Genomic DNA, 18,320 nt, shown 5'->3' on the forward strand with positions numbered 1-18,320 from the left:
AGAGCAAAAATCTGTTGTCATGGAAACCATTCCCATTTCACTAGGCTGGAGCTTCAATTCACTTGCCTGGAGATGGATTGACAAAGATGCCGAGGAAAAGGGTGAAAAGAAATCAGACATGGCTTAAATCTATTTTTCTGAACAGTATTGATGATCACTATTGATTTTACTTTGGATGGAAAACTGACCTATACTGGATCCTAACAAACCTTTCAGTACTGGGGGGAAACAACCAAAGTATGTTTTAGAAGCTATTTAAGATAGCCCAAAGAGTTTCTCTCTTGCCAATGACGAGGATCATTTATTAGACCAGTAAGATTGTGTTTTATTTGTTCCAGAATAACTGAAGCCATAGTAGTTATATTAAGGGTAATTCAATTTCTTTATATTTAAGCTTTATAAGTTAAATGTTAAGATTGTCAGAGAAGTAATATGTGGATTTGTCATCAAAATGAAAGGATCGTGTGCATCTCAAACTCATAGTCAAACCAAGCATGTCTGTTCACAAGTTCTTATTCCCACAAACTTATGGCATCATAAGTTGACCATAAAGAACATGTGTATTTCAAGCTTTACGGTACTTGTGCCTTCCTAAAAAGACAGAACATTTCTGAGGGTTGGTGGAGATACCAACAGAGATGGTGTAAGCCATTCCATTTTTTGCTCCATAGCCCGTCATTCCTGCTCCCTGTAAGAAATTACCACATTTCAGATTAGGCACACGTTTCGTCTTAAAGGACCTTCAACCAGACACATCTTTTTATTTTTTACTGAAGTACAGTTGTGTTAATTTGTGCTATACAGCAAAGTGATTCAATTATACATATATATATGTTCCTTTTTACAGTCTTTTCCATTATGATTTATCAGAGGAACTATCAAAATTTAGTTCCCTGTGCTATACAGTAGGACCTTACTATCAAACCAGATACATCTTTTAAATTAAAGTGGCACCATTGTGAGTGGAATACACACCAGAGTTAGTGGATGCCATGTGACTAGATTTCAGGTGCTGCTGGGTATCTGCAACAGAAGAGAAGTGACAACATGGTCAGAGGCAAGGCTGAGAGATGACAGTCTTCATCCAAGGCAGCAACAGCTCCCAATATCAAGTATTACAGAAAATTGAGTGAAATATTTTTAGTAGTCAGTTATAAGATTCTTGAGGATTTGATAGGTGTCTATTTAAATTCAGAGATTCAGTTGAAAAAACACTAAATTTTTTTTAGGAAAAAAATGTTATCCCACATCATGGGGTCTTAGTAAACAGATTAATTATATACAAGATGTATTTATCCTTGGGGAAAAAATTCATTTTAAAATAAAAAGCATAAAATATCTCCAGTAAAATATACAAACCTTAAATTTATAGCTCAATGAATTTTTTATATTTATTTATATTTATATTTATAAATTTTACACCTATTAATATATATGTGTGTGTGTGTATATATATATCTAGCACCCAGATCAAGATATAAAACATAGTCTTCCCTTAAAGAATTTCACAAAATACTTTTCTAATCTTCCTACCTACCAAGGTCACCATTTTCCTGACTTCCATCATCATAGATTAGTTCTTTCTGTTCTTGAACTTTGCGTAAATAACAATATGTATCTTTTTGTCTCACTTCTTTTAATCAACATAATGTTTTAAAACTCATTTATGTTTCATGTATATCATTAGCTTGAATGTATTCATTGCTAAGCAGTGTTCTATTGTATGAATATACAGAATTTATTTATCCATGTTACTGTTGATAGACATTTGGGCAGTTTCCAACTTGAGGCTGTTATAAATAAAGCTGCTATGAACATTTGTATCGAAGTTTTTTTGTGGACATATGCTGTCATGTCGGGTAGCTGTATATTTAACTTTCCTAGAAAGCATCGGTTTTCCCAGGTGGTTTTGCCATTGTAACTCTCAATAGCATGTGTGAGGCTCCATCCTCACCAGCACCTAGTTTTGTCATTCCAGTGGATGTGCAGTGGTCTCTCCTTGTGCACCCTTTTTTCTAAAGAAGCTTTTTAAAGAAGCTGTGTTAATATCTGCCTCAATGTTGTCATGGGGTCCTATGGTCAGAATAAAAATTCAGATATTGTGATTAACATTTCCCAACCTCCCAATGACCCTACTGGGAAATGTAGATTTTCCAAGATAAGTAAAAGTTCAGGGGCACTGAGACTTCAGGGTACTTATAAACTGATGATCGTAACGGGTTGAAGTAGAAAGGTACACCTGATTCTTCTATAGTCACAACTCTCTCATTGACTGTAGCCCAGAAGATCCTCTACTTTTTAGGCCTTGTGTGATTAGGCTGGTTCAGCAAGATAATCTAGAATGATCTCTTAGAATCAAGATCCGAAACCTTAATCCCATCTGCTGAGTTCTTTTTGTGAGATAAGATAACCCAGGTTTCAAGGATTTGGGTGTGGACATTTAGGGAGCCATGATTCTGCCTACAACATCAAGAAATAGGATTGATATCCACAGATTGAACCAGCTCACCTGGAATCTGGTGGCTGAGCCCTGCTCTCAGCGACACTACGAGGCACAGGTACTCCCCTGGAGTGAACATTCCCCAATGCTGCTCAGTGGTATAGATGACACAGTGTGGCTTTTATTCCTCCCAAAGGGTCACAAAGGCTGAGGGGTAGATGGGAATGCCACCAGCTGTATTAGTTTACCAGTAACGTTTAAAGGAAACTTGTGACTTCAACCTCATTTATAGGTTTGCTTAGCTTAGCTATTCTTTGATGTTGTACCAAAAAAAAAAAAAACTTTTAAAAAGAGATAGAGACTGCTGTATCCTCCCATGCAACTCGTAATACTAGCAAAAAAAGACACTGAAATCGAATGTTCAGAACATAAGAACAGCTGCCCAAGCCATCCTTACTATAAGCACTTATGTGCAAAAAAAGCCTTTTCTTTCTTTTATGGTCTGGCTACCACTGTGACTTACCTTTGAAAGTGTATCAGAGATGGAAAAGATTCTATTCTGGGTCTAGGAGGTCAGGATAGGGAGAAGGGAAAAAATGTTGCTGGTTTTCCAAGTTCCATCTAAGAATAATATTTCTAGTAGGAACCTTGTTAAAACGAGTATTATTAGGGTTTCCTAACTCTTCCAAATAATCATATTTTTAAATGTAATATATTTTCATAAACTATATCTCCTTAATATCTATATAATTTATAAATTCAGTTTCAATTATCAGTTTCATCCAAGGGGTTTTAGAATGGCATTTCTTAATTTATGAGAGATACATTAAGCGAAGCATTTGGGGGACTGTAGTAGGAAAGGTGAATCAAAGTTATTAGTTAATTTTGACTCAGTAATGGACAAATATAGGTTGACATGTGATGACAAGATGGGAAGGTAACATGGAAAAGCACAGCAAACCATCCAAAGTAATTGGTGAGTGGGATTAAGATATTAAAAGAAATGTGATAAAACCACAAATTTTTTAAAAAGGAAAAATACATTATAACAAACAGAAATATAAATAATGTTGGTGGAATAAAGCCAACTATATCAATGAATACAATAAATGTAAATAGCTCAAATTTCCCAATGACAGTGAAAAAAAAATTAGATTGAGTTAAAAACCAATATAGTTTTTTTTTTTAATTTTATTTTTAAACTTTACAATATTGTATTAGTTTTGCCAAATATTGAAATGAATCCGCCACAGGTATACCTGTGTTCCCCATCCTGAACCCTCTTCCCTCCTCCCTCCCCATACCCTCCCTCTGGGTCATCCCAGTGCACCAGCCCCAAGCATCTAGTATCGTGCATCGAACCTGGACTGGTGACTCGTTTCATACATGATAGTATACATGTTTCAATGCCATTCTCCCAAATCTCCCCACCCTCTCCCTCTCCCACAGAGTCCATAAGACTGATCTATACATCAGTGTCTCTTTTGCTGTCTCGTACACAGACATCTTTCTAAATTCCATATATATGCGTTAGTATACTGTATTGGTGTTTTTCTTTCTGGCTTACTTCACTCTGTATAATAGGCTCCAGTTTCATCCACCTCATTAGAACTGATTCAAATGTATTCTTTTTAATGGCTGAGTAATATAGTTTTGAAATAAAAGAAGAGCAAAGTTGTATGAGAGAGAGGAGGGTATAAATATAGCAATATCAGATGAAATGGAATTCAAGATCAAAAGAACTAAGTGAAACATGGAAGGATAAGCTCTAATGTTAAAAGGTATAAATATGATTTAACAAACAACAGAGCCACAAATACAGAAAGCAATACTAAAGGAGAACGGGATCAAAGACAATCTTTGTGGGAAATTTGATTACCTGTTTGTTCTAGAATATTGTAAGTCAAGTAGACAAATAACAAAAATTTAGGATATCTGAATAATGCAATTAACAAGTTAAATTGTTTATAAATATGTTGCAAATTTTTATATTATACACATCATTTTTGTATTATATATATTCTCTCCCACAAAAAGAGAATATATTCTTCTCTTATGCTCATTGCCTGTTTACCAGAAGCTATCATGTACTTGTATCTGTCCACAAAATAATAATTATACATGTAAAACAGTAGAGATCTTATGAATCAGACATTCTGACCATAATCTACTCAAGTTATTAATAACAATCTATGATTTCACTTCCTATTCAATGGACCACCTGAATTTTCCAGATCACTGTCCAGTTGGATCCCTAAGGCTTTATAGGTAAGCAAATACGTGCAGTGAGGCCAGCCTTGCCTAGTCATCAGCAATGGAAAGAAACTAGTTTATGTAATACATACTTAGGTAGCACCCCATAGGTTAGGACCTCTACTAAGGGCTTCACAAATAATACCGGTGGGAATTTACACCTTAAGTAGGAAAATATCAATAAGAAGCTTTTTAAGGAAAAAAAAAAAAAACTCACCCATCCATCCTGGTAATTTTTAAATGCAGATTAAAAAAATGAGATTCCATTATTTGCCTACCAGATTACAAAGGTAAATACAAATTATATATTTGGAGTGAGATATATAGGCAAGAATATCTGCCTATATATCACCTTCAGCAGGAATGTAAGTTAGATGATTATATAAAGGGACATTTTGATAAAATGACTTTTAAAACTCTCTAGGAAAGTTTGCAGATCAAGCAGTTTCACTTTTGGAAATGGGGATAATCAAGAATGTATTCACGTATTTCCTGCATGAATTTCATTTAGCCCTTTGCAACAAGATGGAAACAAACTAAGTATGCTAAAATAGGAGATTCTTTAAATAAATTGTGATGTACCTACACCCTGGGTTATCCTACAGTTTATCAGTGAATAGCACAGATTCTGGCTGCAGGCTTCCTAGGTTTGAATCCCTGCTCTGCTTCTTAGCAACTTTATGACATTGGACAATTAACCTCCCTTGCCTTCATTCTCTCACCTATAAAAAATATGAATAATAATAGTATCTACCTTTGCTGGGCTGTTTTGTTAAAAAAGATGAGTTAAGATGTATAAAGCTTTACCTGCCATGTAGTAAATGTTACCAAAGTGTTTTGTGTTTTTTAGCGATTAGCGTGACTAATAGCAGCAGCTATTAGTCAGATATGCAGTAGACTACTTAGTCAGATGCAAAAATATTTATATCATATTAAATGAAAAGGACAGATTTCAAGATATCAGTGAGTATATGACCTGATGTCCATTTTGTTGATATACACTGTATGGAGACATACATATTTGATTATGAGAGTATAAAATTTTAAAAGATAAATATCAAGAGTTCATTATCAAGGCTATTAATAAGTAGTGTGTCTCTGGTGACTGAAGTTTTCCTTTTCTTCTTCTAAGTCTCTTAATTTTCTGATTTTTCTTTTTTTCTTATTTTTGTGAAATGAACATGTTCTGCCTTTAAAATAAGGTGGGAAAAGCTATTTCTTAAATAAAAGTCTTACTCTTGCCAAGAAACTTGAAAGAATAAGTCATTCCTCTTTTGAGCACCTAACAATTCAGTCTCTGAAAAGCACAAAGCATTTCTATATGAAAAATAGTTTAGTGGTTTTTTTTTTTTTACCTTTTCATATATATTTCTAAGACCATGTTTTAAACTGTTTAGTGAAAAGTCCTTATTGTAGAACTGAGAGTTTCTATCTGGAACATTTAAATACTATTAAGAACTGACAACTTATAGATCTCGATGTGTTTTGCTTCAGCTGTTCCCCGGTGGTATCAGACAAAGCAGAATGCTGTAACACCACTTGGAAGAACACAGCAGAACAGAGTGAATGTGAAGACAGCTGGGGGATCCATACAGCTTTCCAGAAAAGGGCTCAGAGTCTGCTGTTTGGGGCCCTAGAATTTACCTAGGAGAAAAGGCAACACACACACAAAGGAGAGCTGTCCTATAATCTATCTCCAGGATGTAAAATCCAATATTTGCACAAAGACTTAGCCCAAGGAAGGCATATTTTTGATCCTCGGGTGTAAATACCTAGTAACTGCCTGACAACACGCCTGTGGCGGGTTAGAGTATCCACAGAAAGGCGTGCTCAGCCGTGAGCAGAGTGGTGTTGACCTTCCAGCCTGTGTGCCTGCTACTTGATTAAAGTTTCAAGCCTTCAGTCACAGTAGTTGCTGCATGAATTCTTTCACAGCTTCCAGCACTCTAAGCAAAAACCATAGAGATGTGGCAAATCAATTTCCACCAAGAAACTATGAACACTGGGGTGAGGCAACAGTTTATTTTGCTCTGCTCTGAGGCAAAAAATGGCTCCTCTATTTCATTGCTGAAAAAACCTGCCATGTTGATTTGCATCTCCATTTTGAGAGTTTTCTGTCTAAGATGGAGAAATATTTGAAGTTTGGTGGATAGAGTCCGTGTAGATTATCTCTGAAATTCAAACTCCGGCCAGAACTGGCTGAGTCTTGCTAGGAAAGCAGACGCTTTTCATTTTCCCTTATAAGTGAAAAGGCTACACTTCTGTTGTTAGTCGTTAGAATATTCTAGTCTTCCTCTGCTTCATTAGAAAGCCTATGGGAGAGAACCTTTAAATGTAATATTATTAAGATCAGAATGGTGGTATTTGCAATGCAGTGCCAGTTCCTTGAAGGAGGGATTTTGTCTCCTTTATCATCATTTTCCTGGCATGAATCACTGTGACTGGTCCATGGTAAAATGGGAGGTTGATTAAATTAAAATCATGAATGGAAAATTATAATTGCTATCTGTATTAGTTAGTTTTGCTGCAATAACAAACAAGTCCCCAAATCTCAGTGGCTTATAAACCAAAGGTTGATTTCTTGCTCATATTATATCATGGGAAATAGTCTCAAGTTCCATTCTACATGTCTTCTTTCTAAGGCCCCCAGCCACCATATGGGATGTGCCCTGTGGCATTCTGACCTGGCTCATAACAGCCCCAGCTCTAAAGAGTTGATGATGCACATCTCTCCCCAGCTCTGTTCAGTGATGCCATGTTGGTGACCTAAAATCAACTATGTATATGAACCATGGGTATTGGCAGACACTACAAATCAAAATTCTTTTGTTGTTTTTGTTTGATGAGGGCCAGTTCATCAGTGTACCCCTGGGTCTGTGTGACAAAGAGGAAGAGGAAAAAAGCTGGCAGAAATTCACAAGGCCTCTTCAGGTTAACGTAAATCACATGGCCAAGGGTGACAGTAAGGCAGGGACACATGCAGGACACATGCTCCATCTACAGGAGGTCCTCCAAGGCCCATGGCAAGGATGCGCAGGGAACAAACAACTGTGGATGCTACAATATACCCGGCTGTCTGGATAACTGTAATTGGCCAAACCCCAAACTGGGACATGTGACATGACTAAGTATTTTAATGACTTATGTATGTGTATTTTAACATAATTCTCATTGTAAAAACTTACTACTTATTAAATGCTTACAATATGCCACGTGTTGTATAGAACTTTATATAGTACATAAGTCTCACCAATCTCCCCCATCCTATGATACAGATACTGCTATTAACCACATATTGCAGATGAAGAAACTGAAGGCTAGAAAATTGTTTATCAGATAGGATGCCCTGGACACAGATTTGGAGAGTTGAATAGCGATGGTTAGTTGCTCAGTGGTCTCCATAGATCCATCTACAAGGAAGTGAGATGGCCAGAACTGAGCAGAGGGAGGAGTTGACCTGCAGGGCCTCAGCCAATTCCTGCAGGGAGTTCTGGAGCAGGGATGACCTTTCGGGATTGTTCTCAAATCAAGGCAAGAGGGTCCCAGCCAGTCTCCAATCATGGAGTTCTGGCTCTTCCATATGTGAGTAGCAAAACCCTAACTCAGGACCTCTGAGCCTCTGCAAACTGGCAGGGGAGTGATTGGAGTTGAATAGGACATCTGTTAAAAGCACTCATCAAGATCCCTGGTATCTAAGAAATGACCAATATGTTAACAACATTTGAGTTTCTTGTTTTTACTTTTTAATTATATAATATCAATAATATAGTAAGACTCAAAAATCAGTATTCTTCAAGAAGAATTGTTATTTTCTGGGAGGGAGTACTTTCCTTCAGAATAGCATTGCATTGATCCTCATTTTTGTGTTTTGTGTTGACCTTGGTACCCAGGAAGCAGGAGGCTGGGCCACAGTCTGCAGCAGGGTGTACTACGTCGGAGGTGCCCAGGGAAGGAGTAAGGTTGTTTTGGGGGCCACCAAGCTGCCTTTGTGTGTTTGCCACCTCACCTATTTTGTATGATTCTTGATTGACTCTTTGTGACCCATCTCGTGCCTGTAGTTTCAGATCCTAGACAGCTAGGATCTGAAGTTTCCTTTCATTTGTTCTAATTTGTCTCCATCCAGTATTCATAGTATTAATAAACTGAGGGGGGAAATTACATGAATAATGTTCACAGCAGGAAAAGGAAAGAAGACGTGGTTTTCTGTCTGGGAAAGCTTGGCAGCTGGGCACATGCACTGAATTCATTACCTGTTTCCTGAGCCTAAGTGATTGTGGTTCTGAGACATGCTCCACAGGGGCTCCCAGGTTGAGCTCCAATCTCTTTTAACATATACTCCTTTGGGAGGCTAGGCTAGCCAGTCAGAGAAGAAGTTGGAAGGGGAAAGCAGGAGAGAAGGAGGGAAGGGGTGGAGTTCTTTGTTTCTCTCTTCCAAGCTCAGAACAACTTGCCATCTTTCTGGGCGATCTTGGTTCTTCCAAGCATGCTCAGAGCTCTGGACTGGAAATCTGTCAGTGCTTCTTTGGCTACATCATTTTCCCACTCCTATTCACTTTCTGATCATGATACCTTTTCAGTAAATCAGAAAACAAATATCCAAGACACCAGAATGTTATTGCTTAGGCATTACAGATAGCTTCTGATGGCTACATATACAGCCAAAAACACACACTAAATATTTGCATCTTCTGTGTTCTGGTATAAATTTACAGGGCTGCTCTGTGGTCCTGAGTACAGAACATCTCTGTTAGCATAGAGCAGGAATTTAAATGCTCCTGAGAAACAAAATAAATAAATAATGTTCTTTTACATCAGATGTGGCTTATAAACATGATCAAAAGACTGTCCTATAAAAGCAATACACATATAAATCCTTAGAAGAAGAGCATTTTCTAGTGATAAATAGTTTCCAGGATTTTTCGTTGTCTTTTGCTCCATTTCTACAGGGTGGCAAAGCTAGAGAAAAGTTTCTAGATATTTATCTTATAATGCAGATCAAATACCAGAACAATCATTAACCAGGAAGAAGGCCTGAATATAGACACAAAGGGAGGAAATCTGAGTTTTGCAGTTTACGTACTGCTTTGCTATATAAAATCCAGGGAGTAGGTGAGGCCAGCACTCTTTGTCTACTATAGTATAATTTTGTACTATAGTATAATTTTTTTCTAAATATGTACCCGCACCTGATCAACAATTCTTATTGGGCATCAGGTCTAACTTATATTATACAGATGGCTTGAATTACAAGGCTGGACTATAAGAAACCAGGTGGCTCTAATTTTGTGTAGTTGAATGAATTTGACTTCTCTACTCAAACCTCCAAATGTGATAACTAAGGCATAGGTTACAATAAAGGGAGAAGAAAACTGTGGTAGCCCAGCAAACTCTGACTCATTCAGGAAAAGAGGGAATATGAATTCTAAAGTCACAGTAACATTATGTCTCCTTTAGAACATGATTGTCATTCTATTGCCCTCTGTTCCAAATGAAACTCTCTTCATCCCTTGGGCTCCTGAAGTTCTTGAGAAGAAAATTTTTACCCCAAGTTATAGTGTAGCTGGGGCCTCCCTGGTAGCTCTACTGGTAAAGAATCCATCTGCAGTGCAGGAGACCCCAGTTCGATTCCTGGGTCAGGAAAATCCCCTGGAGAAGGGATAGCCACTCCAGTATTCGTGGGCTTCCCTGGTAGCTCAGATGATAAAAGAATCAGCTTGCAGTGCAGGAGACCAGGATTCAATCCCTGGGTTGGGAAGATCCTTGGAGGAGGGCATGGCAACCCAGTCCAGTATTCTTGCCTGGAGAATCCCCATGGACAGAGGAGTCTGGCGGGCTACAGTCCATGGGGTTGCAAAGAGTCAGACATGACTAAACACAGCACAGCACATTGTGCAGCTGAGACCTAATATTCAATTACTGAGTAGCCCTTTCAGCAACTGTAAGCTCACTTTGTTCCTTTTCTTCCTAGGCTGTCTTGGTTTAGACTCCTAGAGTCTGAGTACCTCAATCAAAGTACAAGCAATGAAGGGTATCCTCCAACAGATCCTGTTCCAGGAATCTGCCCTGCAAATCCCACCCTAGTCAGTCCACAGAGGGTTATGGGCAGGAAGGAACAAATGAATAAGAGTTAATAACAGCCAACATTTATTAAGCATGCACCATGTCCCAGCAGGGTTCTGGGCTTATATACAGTACCTCATGCAATGCCCACAGCACCAAAAACCATAGTATTCTTATTTATGGATGAGGTAGAGCTATGTGTGAGATATGAACAGCCAGTCACTGGCACCATTTATGAGTTTGAAGTGGTTTCCCTTACCACGATTCTTTGTTAGCAGGAGCCGTCAAATTGATGAATGTAATCAGCCCTCACGATAATCCAACCACTAAACATTATTTTTCCCACTTTTTCCATTGGAGTAACTCTGACAGAGGTCACTTCCTCAAGGTCATGCTTAGGGAAGGACAGTATCTGAACCCTTCTGAAGCCTGTGCTCTCCCACCCCACAGTGGCATGCAGCATGCACATTTTTAAAGAGATTCAATGACTGACTTCCTATTTAGTCATGCACATATAAGCAAAAAACCACCACATGACCAAGAAATACAATTTTAAGATTCCACCCTTTTACTAAAAAGATGAGTGGATAATGCATCGTGTTAGCAAGGAGGAGAAAAGGCATTAGTTTTCAAAGAAGTGATGTGGGGAAAGGAGTTTGCAATTTCCAGGAGGGATGTTGCCCCAGCTGCTAGGGGAAGAATTTTGTATCAAGTACGGTGGTAATGACTGCAAGTAATGGTGAGCTCCTGTATAAGGATTAAACTATAGGAGGTAACTTGTCCCCCACATAACAAGAGGCCTGGTGGTAGGACACTTCAAGTGTTGGTTCAGATGCTAAAAGATGCCGATGGAACCTGGCACTGTCTCCTTTCACCATCCTCCCTTCCCATGTTGATCTTCACTTCTTGAGAGTTCCAAAGCATCTGCCATAAAGTTGGGAACAAAAGGGAAGAGGCTGCACCAGCCACACTGGTCCCATGTCAGCAGAAAAGCAGAAGCTTTCTCAGCCCTCCAGCCTCCAGCCAGCTTCCACTTAGATCTCATCAAGCAGCTGTGGGTCCCCTGTACAGTGTGGAAAGGAAGAAGAAAGTACACCTTACTTTAGGAGGCTAGTGTGGAGAGGAGCTGGGGTGGGCTGTGCTTGGGAGAAGGAAGATGTGCTTGGGAGAAGGTTGATGAGAAGGAGCCTCATCCTGCCCTTTGAATTCACCATTACATATAAGTGACCCCGGGCATCACAGGTGCTCTCACCCTTCCTTCCCTCATCCTGTTAACTCTTCATTTTTTCTGCTTTCATCCCAGTAGCACTTTGGGCTAAATAGCGTTGATAAGTATCAGATCACCTGAATCACTTTTTTTTTTTTAATTTAAAGTTAAATAAACCATTATTGAATTAATTAAGTAATTAATAAGATGAGGGGCTTCTAGGAAGATATCAGCTGGTAAGGGCCTTTGACTATAGCGGCCAGAAGTTTTCACTGCCTCAGAGGAAACACTCCTCAAGGGCCTCTAGAAGGAGTAGGGATGCTGCTATTTCCAGAATCTTCAGGTTACAGGTGTTGGCTCAGTGGCCCAGCTGAGACAAGAGGAATCTGAAAGGGTGAGGGCTCTTGGATGAAAACCACCCTGTATGGCTGCCTCCTGCAATGAGGACTCTATGGTTTCCTTCTTTGTCTCTTGCAGAGCCAGCTCTCCCAGGCGCTGAACGGGCTGTCAGACAGGGCCAAAGAAGCCAAGGAGTTCCTGGTACAGCTGCGCAACATGGTCCAGCAGATCCAGGTATTGGCAGCAACCAAGGCAGAAAGCCAAGCCATGTGCTAAGATGTAACTGTGTACCTGGAATGTGGTGGCGGGGGCGGGTGTTTACTTGTCTTATCTTTTATTTTCATGTTTCCTAGGAAATTTCCTACCTATTTTTTTTCTGCTCTTTCTGTTCTAATATATGCAAACACACATACAGACCAACTTCAAATATACCCCTTCTCAAGATGGATACATTTCTCCAACAAGCCAAGGACATAACTCCAGTTTCCAAGAGGTTCCCATCTTCCACACTGAGCTCCTAATTCTTTGCTGCCATGCATTCAGAAAGATGTCTATTTCTTTGTGGATTCAGTCGTTATTGTTGAGTTTTCTAAATCTATATGTTCCCAAAGCACCTTGCAAAAATTATATCTTATCTAATAGTAACAAACAGGTCACATTTTCTCTTTTTTATGTCTTTCTTTCCTTCCTTCCTATCCCATAATAATGCTTCTCCTCTACCTAGATACTTAAATATTTTTCAACCATGATCCCATGGTAACTATAATTTCAGATTGCTTTATGTGGACACAGTAACCAACAAATCACTTGGCATTTGAGAGCCTGTGAACTCCTACTAGAGCTGAAGGGGAGAAACCATTAAATTGCATGAAATGCTAAAATAATGACCTTCTGCACTGTTTAATGTTCTTACATTTTCAGGTTTGCCTCACACAAATAACCTGAGCGCTGGCCTCCAGTAGCTTGACTTTCTGAGTTAATATCTAACCTATGTCAAGGCAGAAATGGCTTTTTAAATGTAAGCCAGCCTTCTAGAGCACCTCACACTGATTTTTTTCGCCCTTTGTTGACGTGCAAGCCCCTGTTAACAACCTAACAGTTGTATATTTCCTTCTGCTTTCCAAAACAACAAAGTTTATCAATTGGTCTCTTCTTTGCTCCTTTTGGCATAAAGTGTGCAGCCCCAGGCTCACCCCTGCACGTCACCTCTTCATTAGAGCAGAGCTTTCTTTTACTCTATCAGAGCCTTTACTGAAACAGCTTCCCCCTCCCTACCAATAATAACCTGCTTGGTTAGAGAGCTCTGCAGTGATGATTTCCAGGGGTCTTCTGTGAGAACTCGAAAGCAAATTACTATGAAAGCCAAAACTTAATATTTGTAGAAGTGATTGCTCAAGCAGTTGTAAATGCATGCCTTATACAAAGAAGACCTTGCATTTGAAACAGTGACCTAATACCTAACTACTGATCCTTATATTAGGAGACACAGTTCTGGATGACTGAGAATTAATTTAAATTTGATAGGCTAAGCTGTTCCTTCATTTCTAACCCCCCAAATTTTACAGCTTACTCAGTTGAGTACTATTTTTTCAATGCTATTACTGTACATGTAACAAGTATTTAGCTCTCATTGGCTGTAAATTATAATTGTTTTCCAGATTATGGTTTGAGAATCAAAGCTACATATATAACTTATTGAAAGGATTACCTCTAATGAATGCTTATAATTTAATGAGAGAATTGCTTTTAAAAATGTCTGTAGCATGGCTCAGTGGAGAAAGAACCTGCCTGCAGTACAGGAGACACAGGAGATCGGGTTCAATCCCTCGGTCCAGAAGATCCCTTGGAGGAGGAAAATGGAAACCCACTCCAGTATTCTTGCCTGAAAAATCCTATGAACAGAGGAGTCTGGCAGGCTTCAGTCCAAAGGGTCACTCTGTTGGACACGACTGAGCAACTGCACACGCACGTAAAAAAAATTTAGATCCAGCCTTCAATTTAAACATCGTGGGAAAGTTATGATCCATTTAGAGCATGGTTACTGTTCTCCCACAAGCTGACTTTCACAGCAGGCTGATGCCTGTTACATATACCAGTGATTCTTCACTGCCTACCTAAACTTATTACTTGCTCTTTTAAATGAAATGAGCAAGTGTTTTGCCCATGACTATTCGTCTAAACTTCTGTTGTCATTGTATTATTGTTTAATATTGAAGACTATTGCCATCTGCTTTCTTCTTTCTGCCTCTAAATTCAGTGATTCTTTCCCTCTCATGCCTCAACAGTACCCGACTCCCTCCGGCAACCAGCCTTTGTGAATGCCACCTTCCACCATGCACAGCTGGCCATATGCCAGCCCTCAAAGCAATTCATGTTCAACTCTACAAACTAAAACTTTATTTTACTTCATATAATTCAAATTGCAGAGATGATTTCCTCTTGCTAAAAACAAATGTATTAAGTAACAGTTACCTCTTTGAATCTAAAGTGAAACACTACCACTACAGAATAAAGTTTATTTTGTTATTTATAAAATGCATGTGTGCACTGTGGGCAGGGCTCCTCTTCCTTCCCTTCAGTGGGGCCTTCCCCCCACAAGTGGACTGGGGCTCTGCTGTCTCTGGCAGCCCGAGGCACGCGGTCACTTCGCCGCTGAATACTGTGCTTTCTCACACAGGAGAACAGCGTGGAGTTCGAGGCCTGCCTGGTGGCGCAGTGTGATGCTCTCATTGATGCCCTCAACAGGAGGAAAGCCCAGCTGCTTGCCCGCGTCAACAAGGAGCATGAGCATAAGCTAAAGGTGAGCGCTGCACCCTGTGGGGGGCGGGAGGCCAGGCTTCCGGGTGAATGCCCACAGCCTTGGGTGGCCAATGAGGAGCAGGCAGGCCCCTTCACTCGGCACTCACTCCTTTCTTTACATCACTGATACTCACTGAGTGACTTTTATAGGCCAGAAATTATCCTGGGTACAAACATAATAAACAAATCCAAATCCCTGCTTTCATGGGGCTTATATTCTACTAGAAGGAATAAACAGAAGGCAAGATAAGTAAGTAAATGGGGGTTGAAATTTTAAACAGAATGACCAGAATGATGATGCAGAGGCAATTTTTTCAATTGGGAAATGGAATCTGTACTTTTCAGAAAACAAACAAGATTTGTCTTCACTTGTGAAGCAAACTATGTAACTGAACAGCTGTACAGACTTTGGTCATCACACAGTGAATCAATTGATCACAGGTCTGGGGTCCTATTGGCAGGAGGACTGGTCCTCCCGGAGACATCTGCTTCCCCATCTATTGCCCCCTTGGAGCAGGGCAACAACACATAAGAGCAGGCTGGATAGACATAGATGGGCAGCACCCAGCAGAAGGAAGCAAGAAGTAGCCAGCAGGAACACATGCATGCCCAACAAGCTTCAGGGTGGCTGCCAGTGGGTGGAGGGTGGGTAGTGTGCCGTGCTGGCCTGTGGTTGGGGTGGAGGCAGAAGTGAGGTCTGACCTTAGGTTCTCTGCTGGGGTCAGGCAACCAGTGTCAGGGAGCTTCAATACTGTACAGCTTAGAGTGGACACAGCCTTGGAGGAGCTGGTGGCTGGTGAGCAGCCCAGGAGGTAGCAGATATCCCCAGCAGGCTTGGAGCAGGCTTTAGTCCCTGGAGAAAAAGAAGAGGTCCCATTCTAAAAGTGTGGAATTCCAGTAGGAGAACCAAGGGAGAGTTTCAAAATGAAAAACTAAGAGAACAGACATTACAAGATTTGGGGCTAAAGCTTGGTGACCGGGCCAGTGCCCAGTTCATGGTTACTAGAAATAAGGCAAGAAACCAGTTGCTATCTGGGGCATGAGAGCTCAGCAAGACGTGCAGCAAATGGCAGTGTTGAGTCCTGAGCAGTGGAGTTCCCTAGTCCTTAATCTGTGCCCACCATGCTCCAAGACTCAGGACCCAGAGAACTCCACTGTGAAGATGGGGAGCCAGGCAGCATGAAAAGAGAAGCATTTCCCCAAGGAAGCTTAACAGTTCTATCCAAAGGCAAGGGAAACCCCAACACTAGTTTACTTCTTTAGGTTCCCTCCTCTGCTGCTCCTCACCCGCAGTTCCCCAGTACACATTTGGATCTACATACAGGCTTCTTCCCTTCCCCAAAACCAGGGCAATGTGGCTGGAATAGAAACCTTTCTCCACTGCCTTTGTGACTTACCTACCTGGCACTCTGAATTTACCTGTGTCATGGAGGCAGACAGGAGGCTGACCTGTGACCATGGGGTCCAAGCCAGAATGGACTCATGAGAGCTGGGCCCTACAGTGAATTTGGCCAGCCTGACCTCGCTGGTGCTGTACGGGGCCATGTTGGCCAGCCTGACGTTGTTGGTGCTGTATCATTGGTCGGCTTGACCTCGTTCGTGCTGTATTGGGGCCATGTCCCTTTGAGCGTTCCTGATGTGACAAAACAGAGCAGTTGCATCATGGAGAGGCTCAGCAGATTCTTTGTCAAGGAAAATTGCATGTCTTGAAGTTGGAATCTGAACCAGAAGTTAGGAAAGAAAAGTACCCAGGGAGTGAACATTGAGAGAGCCTTAGTTCGTGGGCTTGAACAGTGAACCAAAGCTAGGGATCTTACTGCTCCTTCCAGGGAGGCAGTCGCTGTTTCCTGATGGCGAATCTAACTGGAAGACCTTCTCAGGTTTGTCTTAGAATGAACACAAGCCCCCAAGGGTTATCACACCAACCCCAGCCCCATGAAGGCTTCACACTGAACTTCAGATAATGGAGGGAGCACTGGGCTTTCCTCAGGAGCCTCCCCGCCCCTTCCAATGACCTGTGTGGTACTTGTCTCATAAAGTACTGAATGAGGCCAAGTTTTACTTGAATGATTTTCTCTAGCTTATCAATTTCCAGGCTCCTGTCCCTTAGGGTCTATGATCAAGTTATTTTCTTTTGAATTCTATAAAGGGCCATGGGATGTGTTTCATGGTAACATACATAGTCATTCCTAAAATGTGAGAGAGATAAGTAAGGCAGTATTAAAGATACTTCAGAAAAAAACGTTTTCTGAAGGCTGTGCTATGTGGATGTTACATTTAGCTGTAACAACCTGGGAGATAGATTTAAAGCCATAAGCCTATTTATCTAAGATAGTCAGATGAGGCTTGAATGAAAAATTCTTCTGAAGTCACCATTTTTTATCTGAATTAAAATCTGGAAGTACTGTGGACTGTGATTCTGTAGTTAACCAGGTAGCAACACAGAATGAGCATCCTTGGTGACCAAGCCCTGGCTTTCATAGCAGTAAGAGCTAACATTTGGGGATACTTGCTTTGCAGCAGCAATATACTAGTTGTGTTATAGGGATCAACTCCTCTGTTCCTCACCACTCTGGGAGGTCATTATTACTGCTATTAACACTCTAGAGATGAGGAAACCATGGCACCATGCTATTGAGAACTGGTCCTGGGATCCAGAATTCCTGTCCTGTTAACCTGGCTGCAGAGTCCAGATTCTGGACCGTGGCACCCTACAGCTGTAGGGTAGTACAGTGCAGAGAGAAGGCACGTGGGGACATGCCTAATCCTGTCCCCAGTCACCCAGCACCTACCTAATGCACACCTGCTAGGAGCCGAGTGCTGGGCTTAGGGGAAGAAGGACACGAAGATGACTCAGAATTAGGGGCTTCCAGTCCTGTGGATGGGAAAAGGCAATGGCACCCCACTCCAGTACTCTTGCCTGGAAAATCCCATGGACAGAGGAGCCTGGTAGGCTGCAGTCCAAGGGGTCGCTAAGAGTCAGACACGACTGAGCAACTTCACTTTCACTTTTCACTTTCATGCATTGGAGAAAGAAATGGCAACCCTCTCCAGTGTTCTTGCCTGGGGAATCCCAGGGACGGGGGGAGCCTGGTGGGCTGCCGTCTCTGGGGTCGCACAGAGTCGGACACGACTGAAGCGACTTAGAAGCAGCAGCAGCAACAGTCCTGTGGATGAGATCAGTCACACCCACAAATGACTCCAGCACAGATAGAGAGCAAG

At 40.9% G+C, this 18,320-nt stretch overlaps 1 protein-coding gene and 1 long non-coding RNA gene across 11 annotated transcripts in view; one reads left to right on the plus strand and one right to left on the minus strand.

Moving 5' to 3' along the window:
• The window catches only part of TRIM9 (tripartite motif containing 9), a 116,479-nt gene that overhangs the window by 49,643 nt on the left and 48,516 nt on the right, over window positions 1-18,320 (plus strand). For all 10 annotated transcript variants that reach the window (XM_025295778.3, XM_025295776.3, XM_044925125.2 and 7 more), the window contains exons 2-3: window positions 12,438-12,533; window positions 14,977-15,099. In XM_025295778.3, the coding sequence (XP_025151563.1) occupies window positions 12,438-12,533; window positions 14,977-15,099 (219 nt within the window). The remainder of the gene's footprint in view (window positions 1-12,437; window positions 12,534-14,976; window positions 15,100-18,320) is intronic.
• On the minus strand, window positions 430-16,717 carry LOC112587850. The gene is made up of 4 exons (XR_006542852.2): window positions 16,518-16,717; window positions 15,801-15,951; window positions 976-1,023; window positions 430-688 (listed from the first exon to the last, which is right to left on the minus strand). It is a non-coding gene; the product is annotated as an uncharacterized LOC112587850 (long non-coding RNA).

The sequence above is a fragment of the Bubalus bubalis genome, chromosome 11 (genome assembly GCF_019923935.1).
Source record: "Bubalus bubalis isolate 160015118507 breed Murrah chromosome 11, NDDB_SH_1, whole genome shotgun sequence".
Classification (NCBI taxonomy): Eukaryota; Metazoa; Chordata; class Mammalia; order Artiodactyla; family Bovidae; genus Bubalus; species Bubalus bubalis.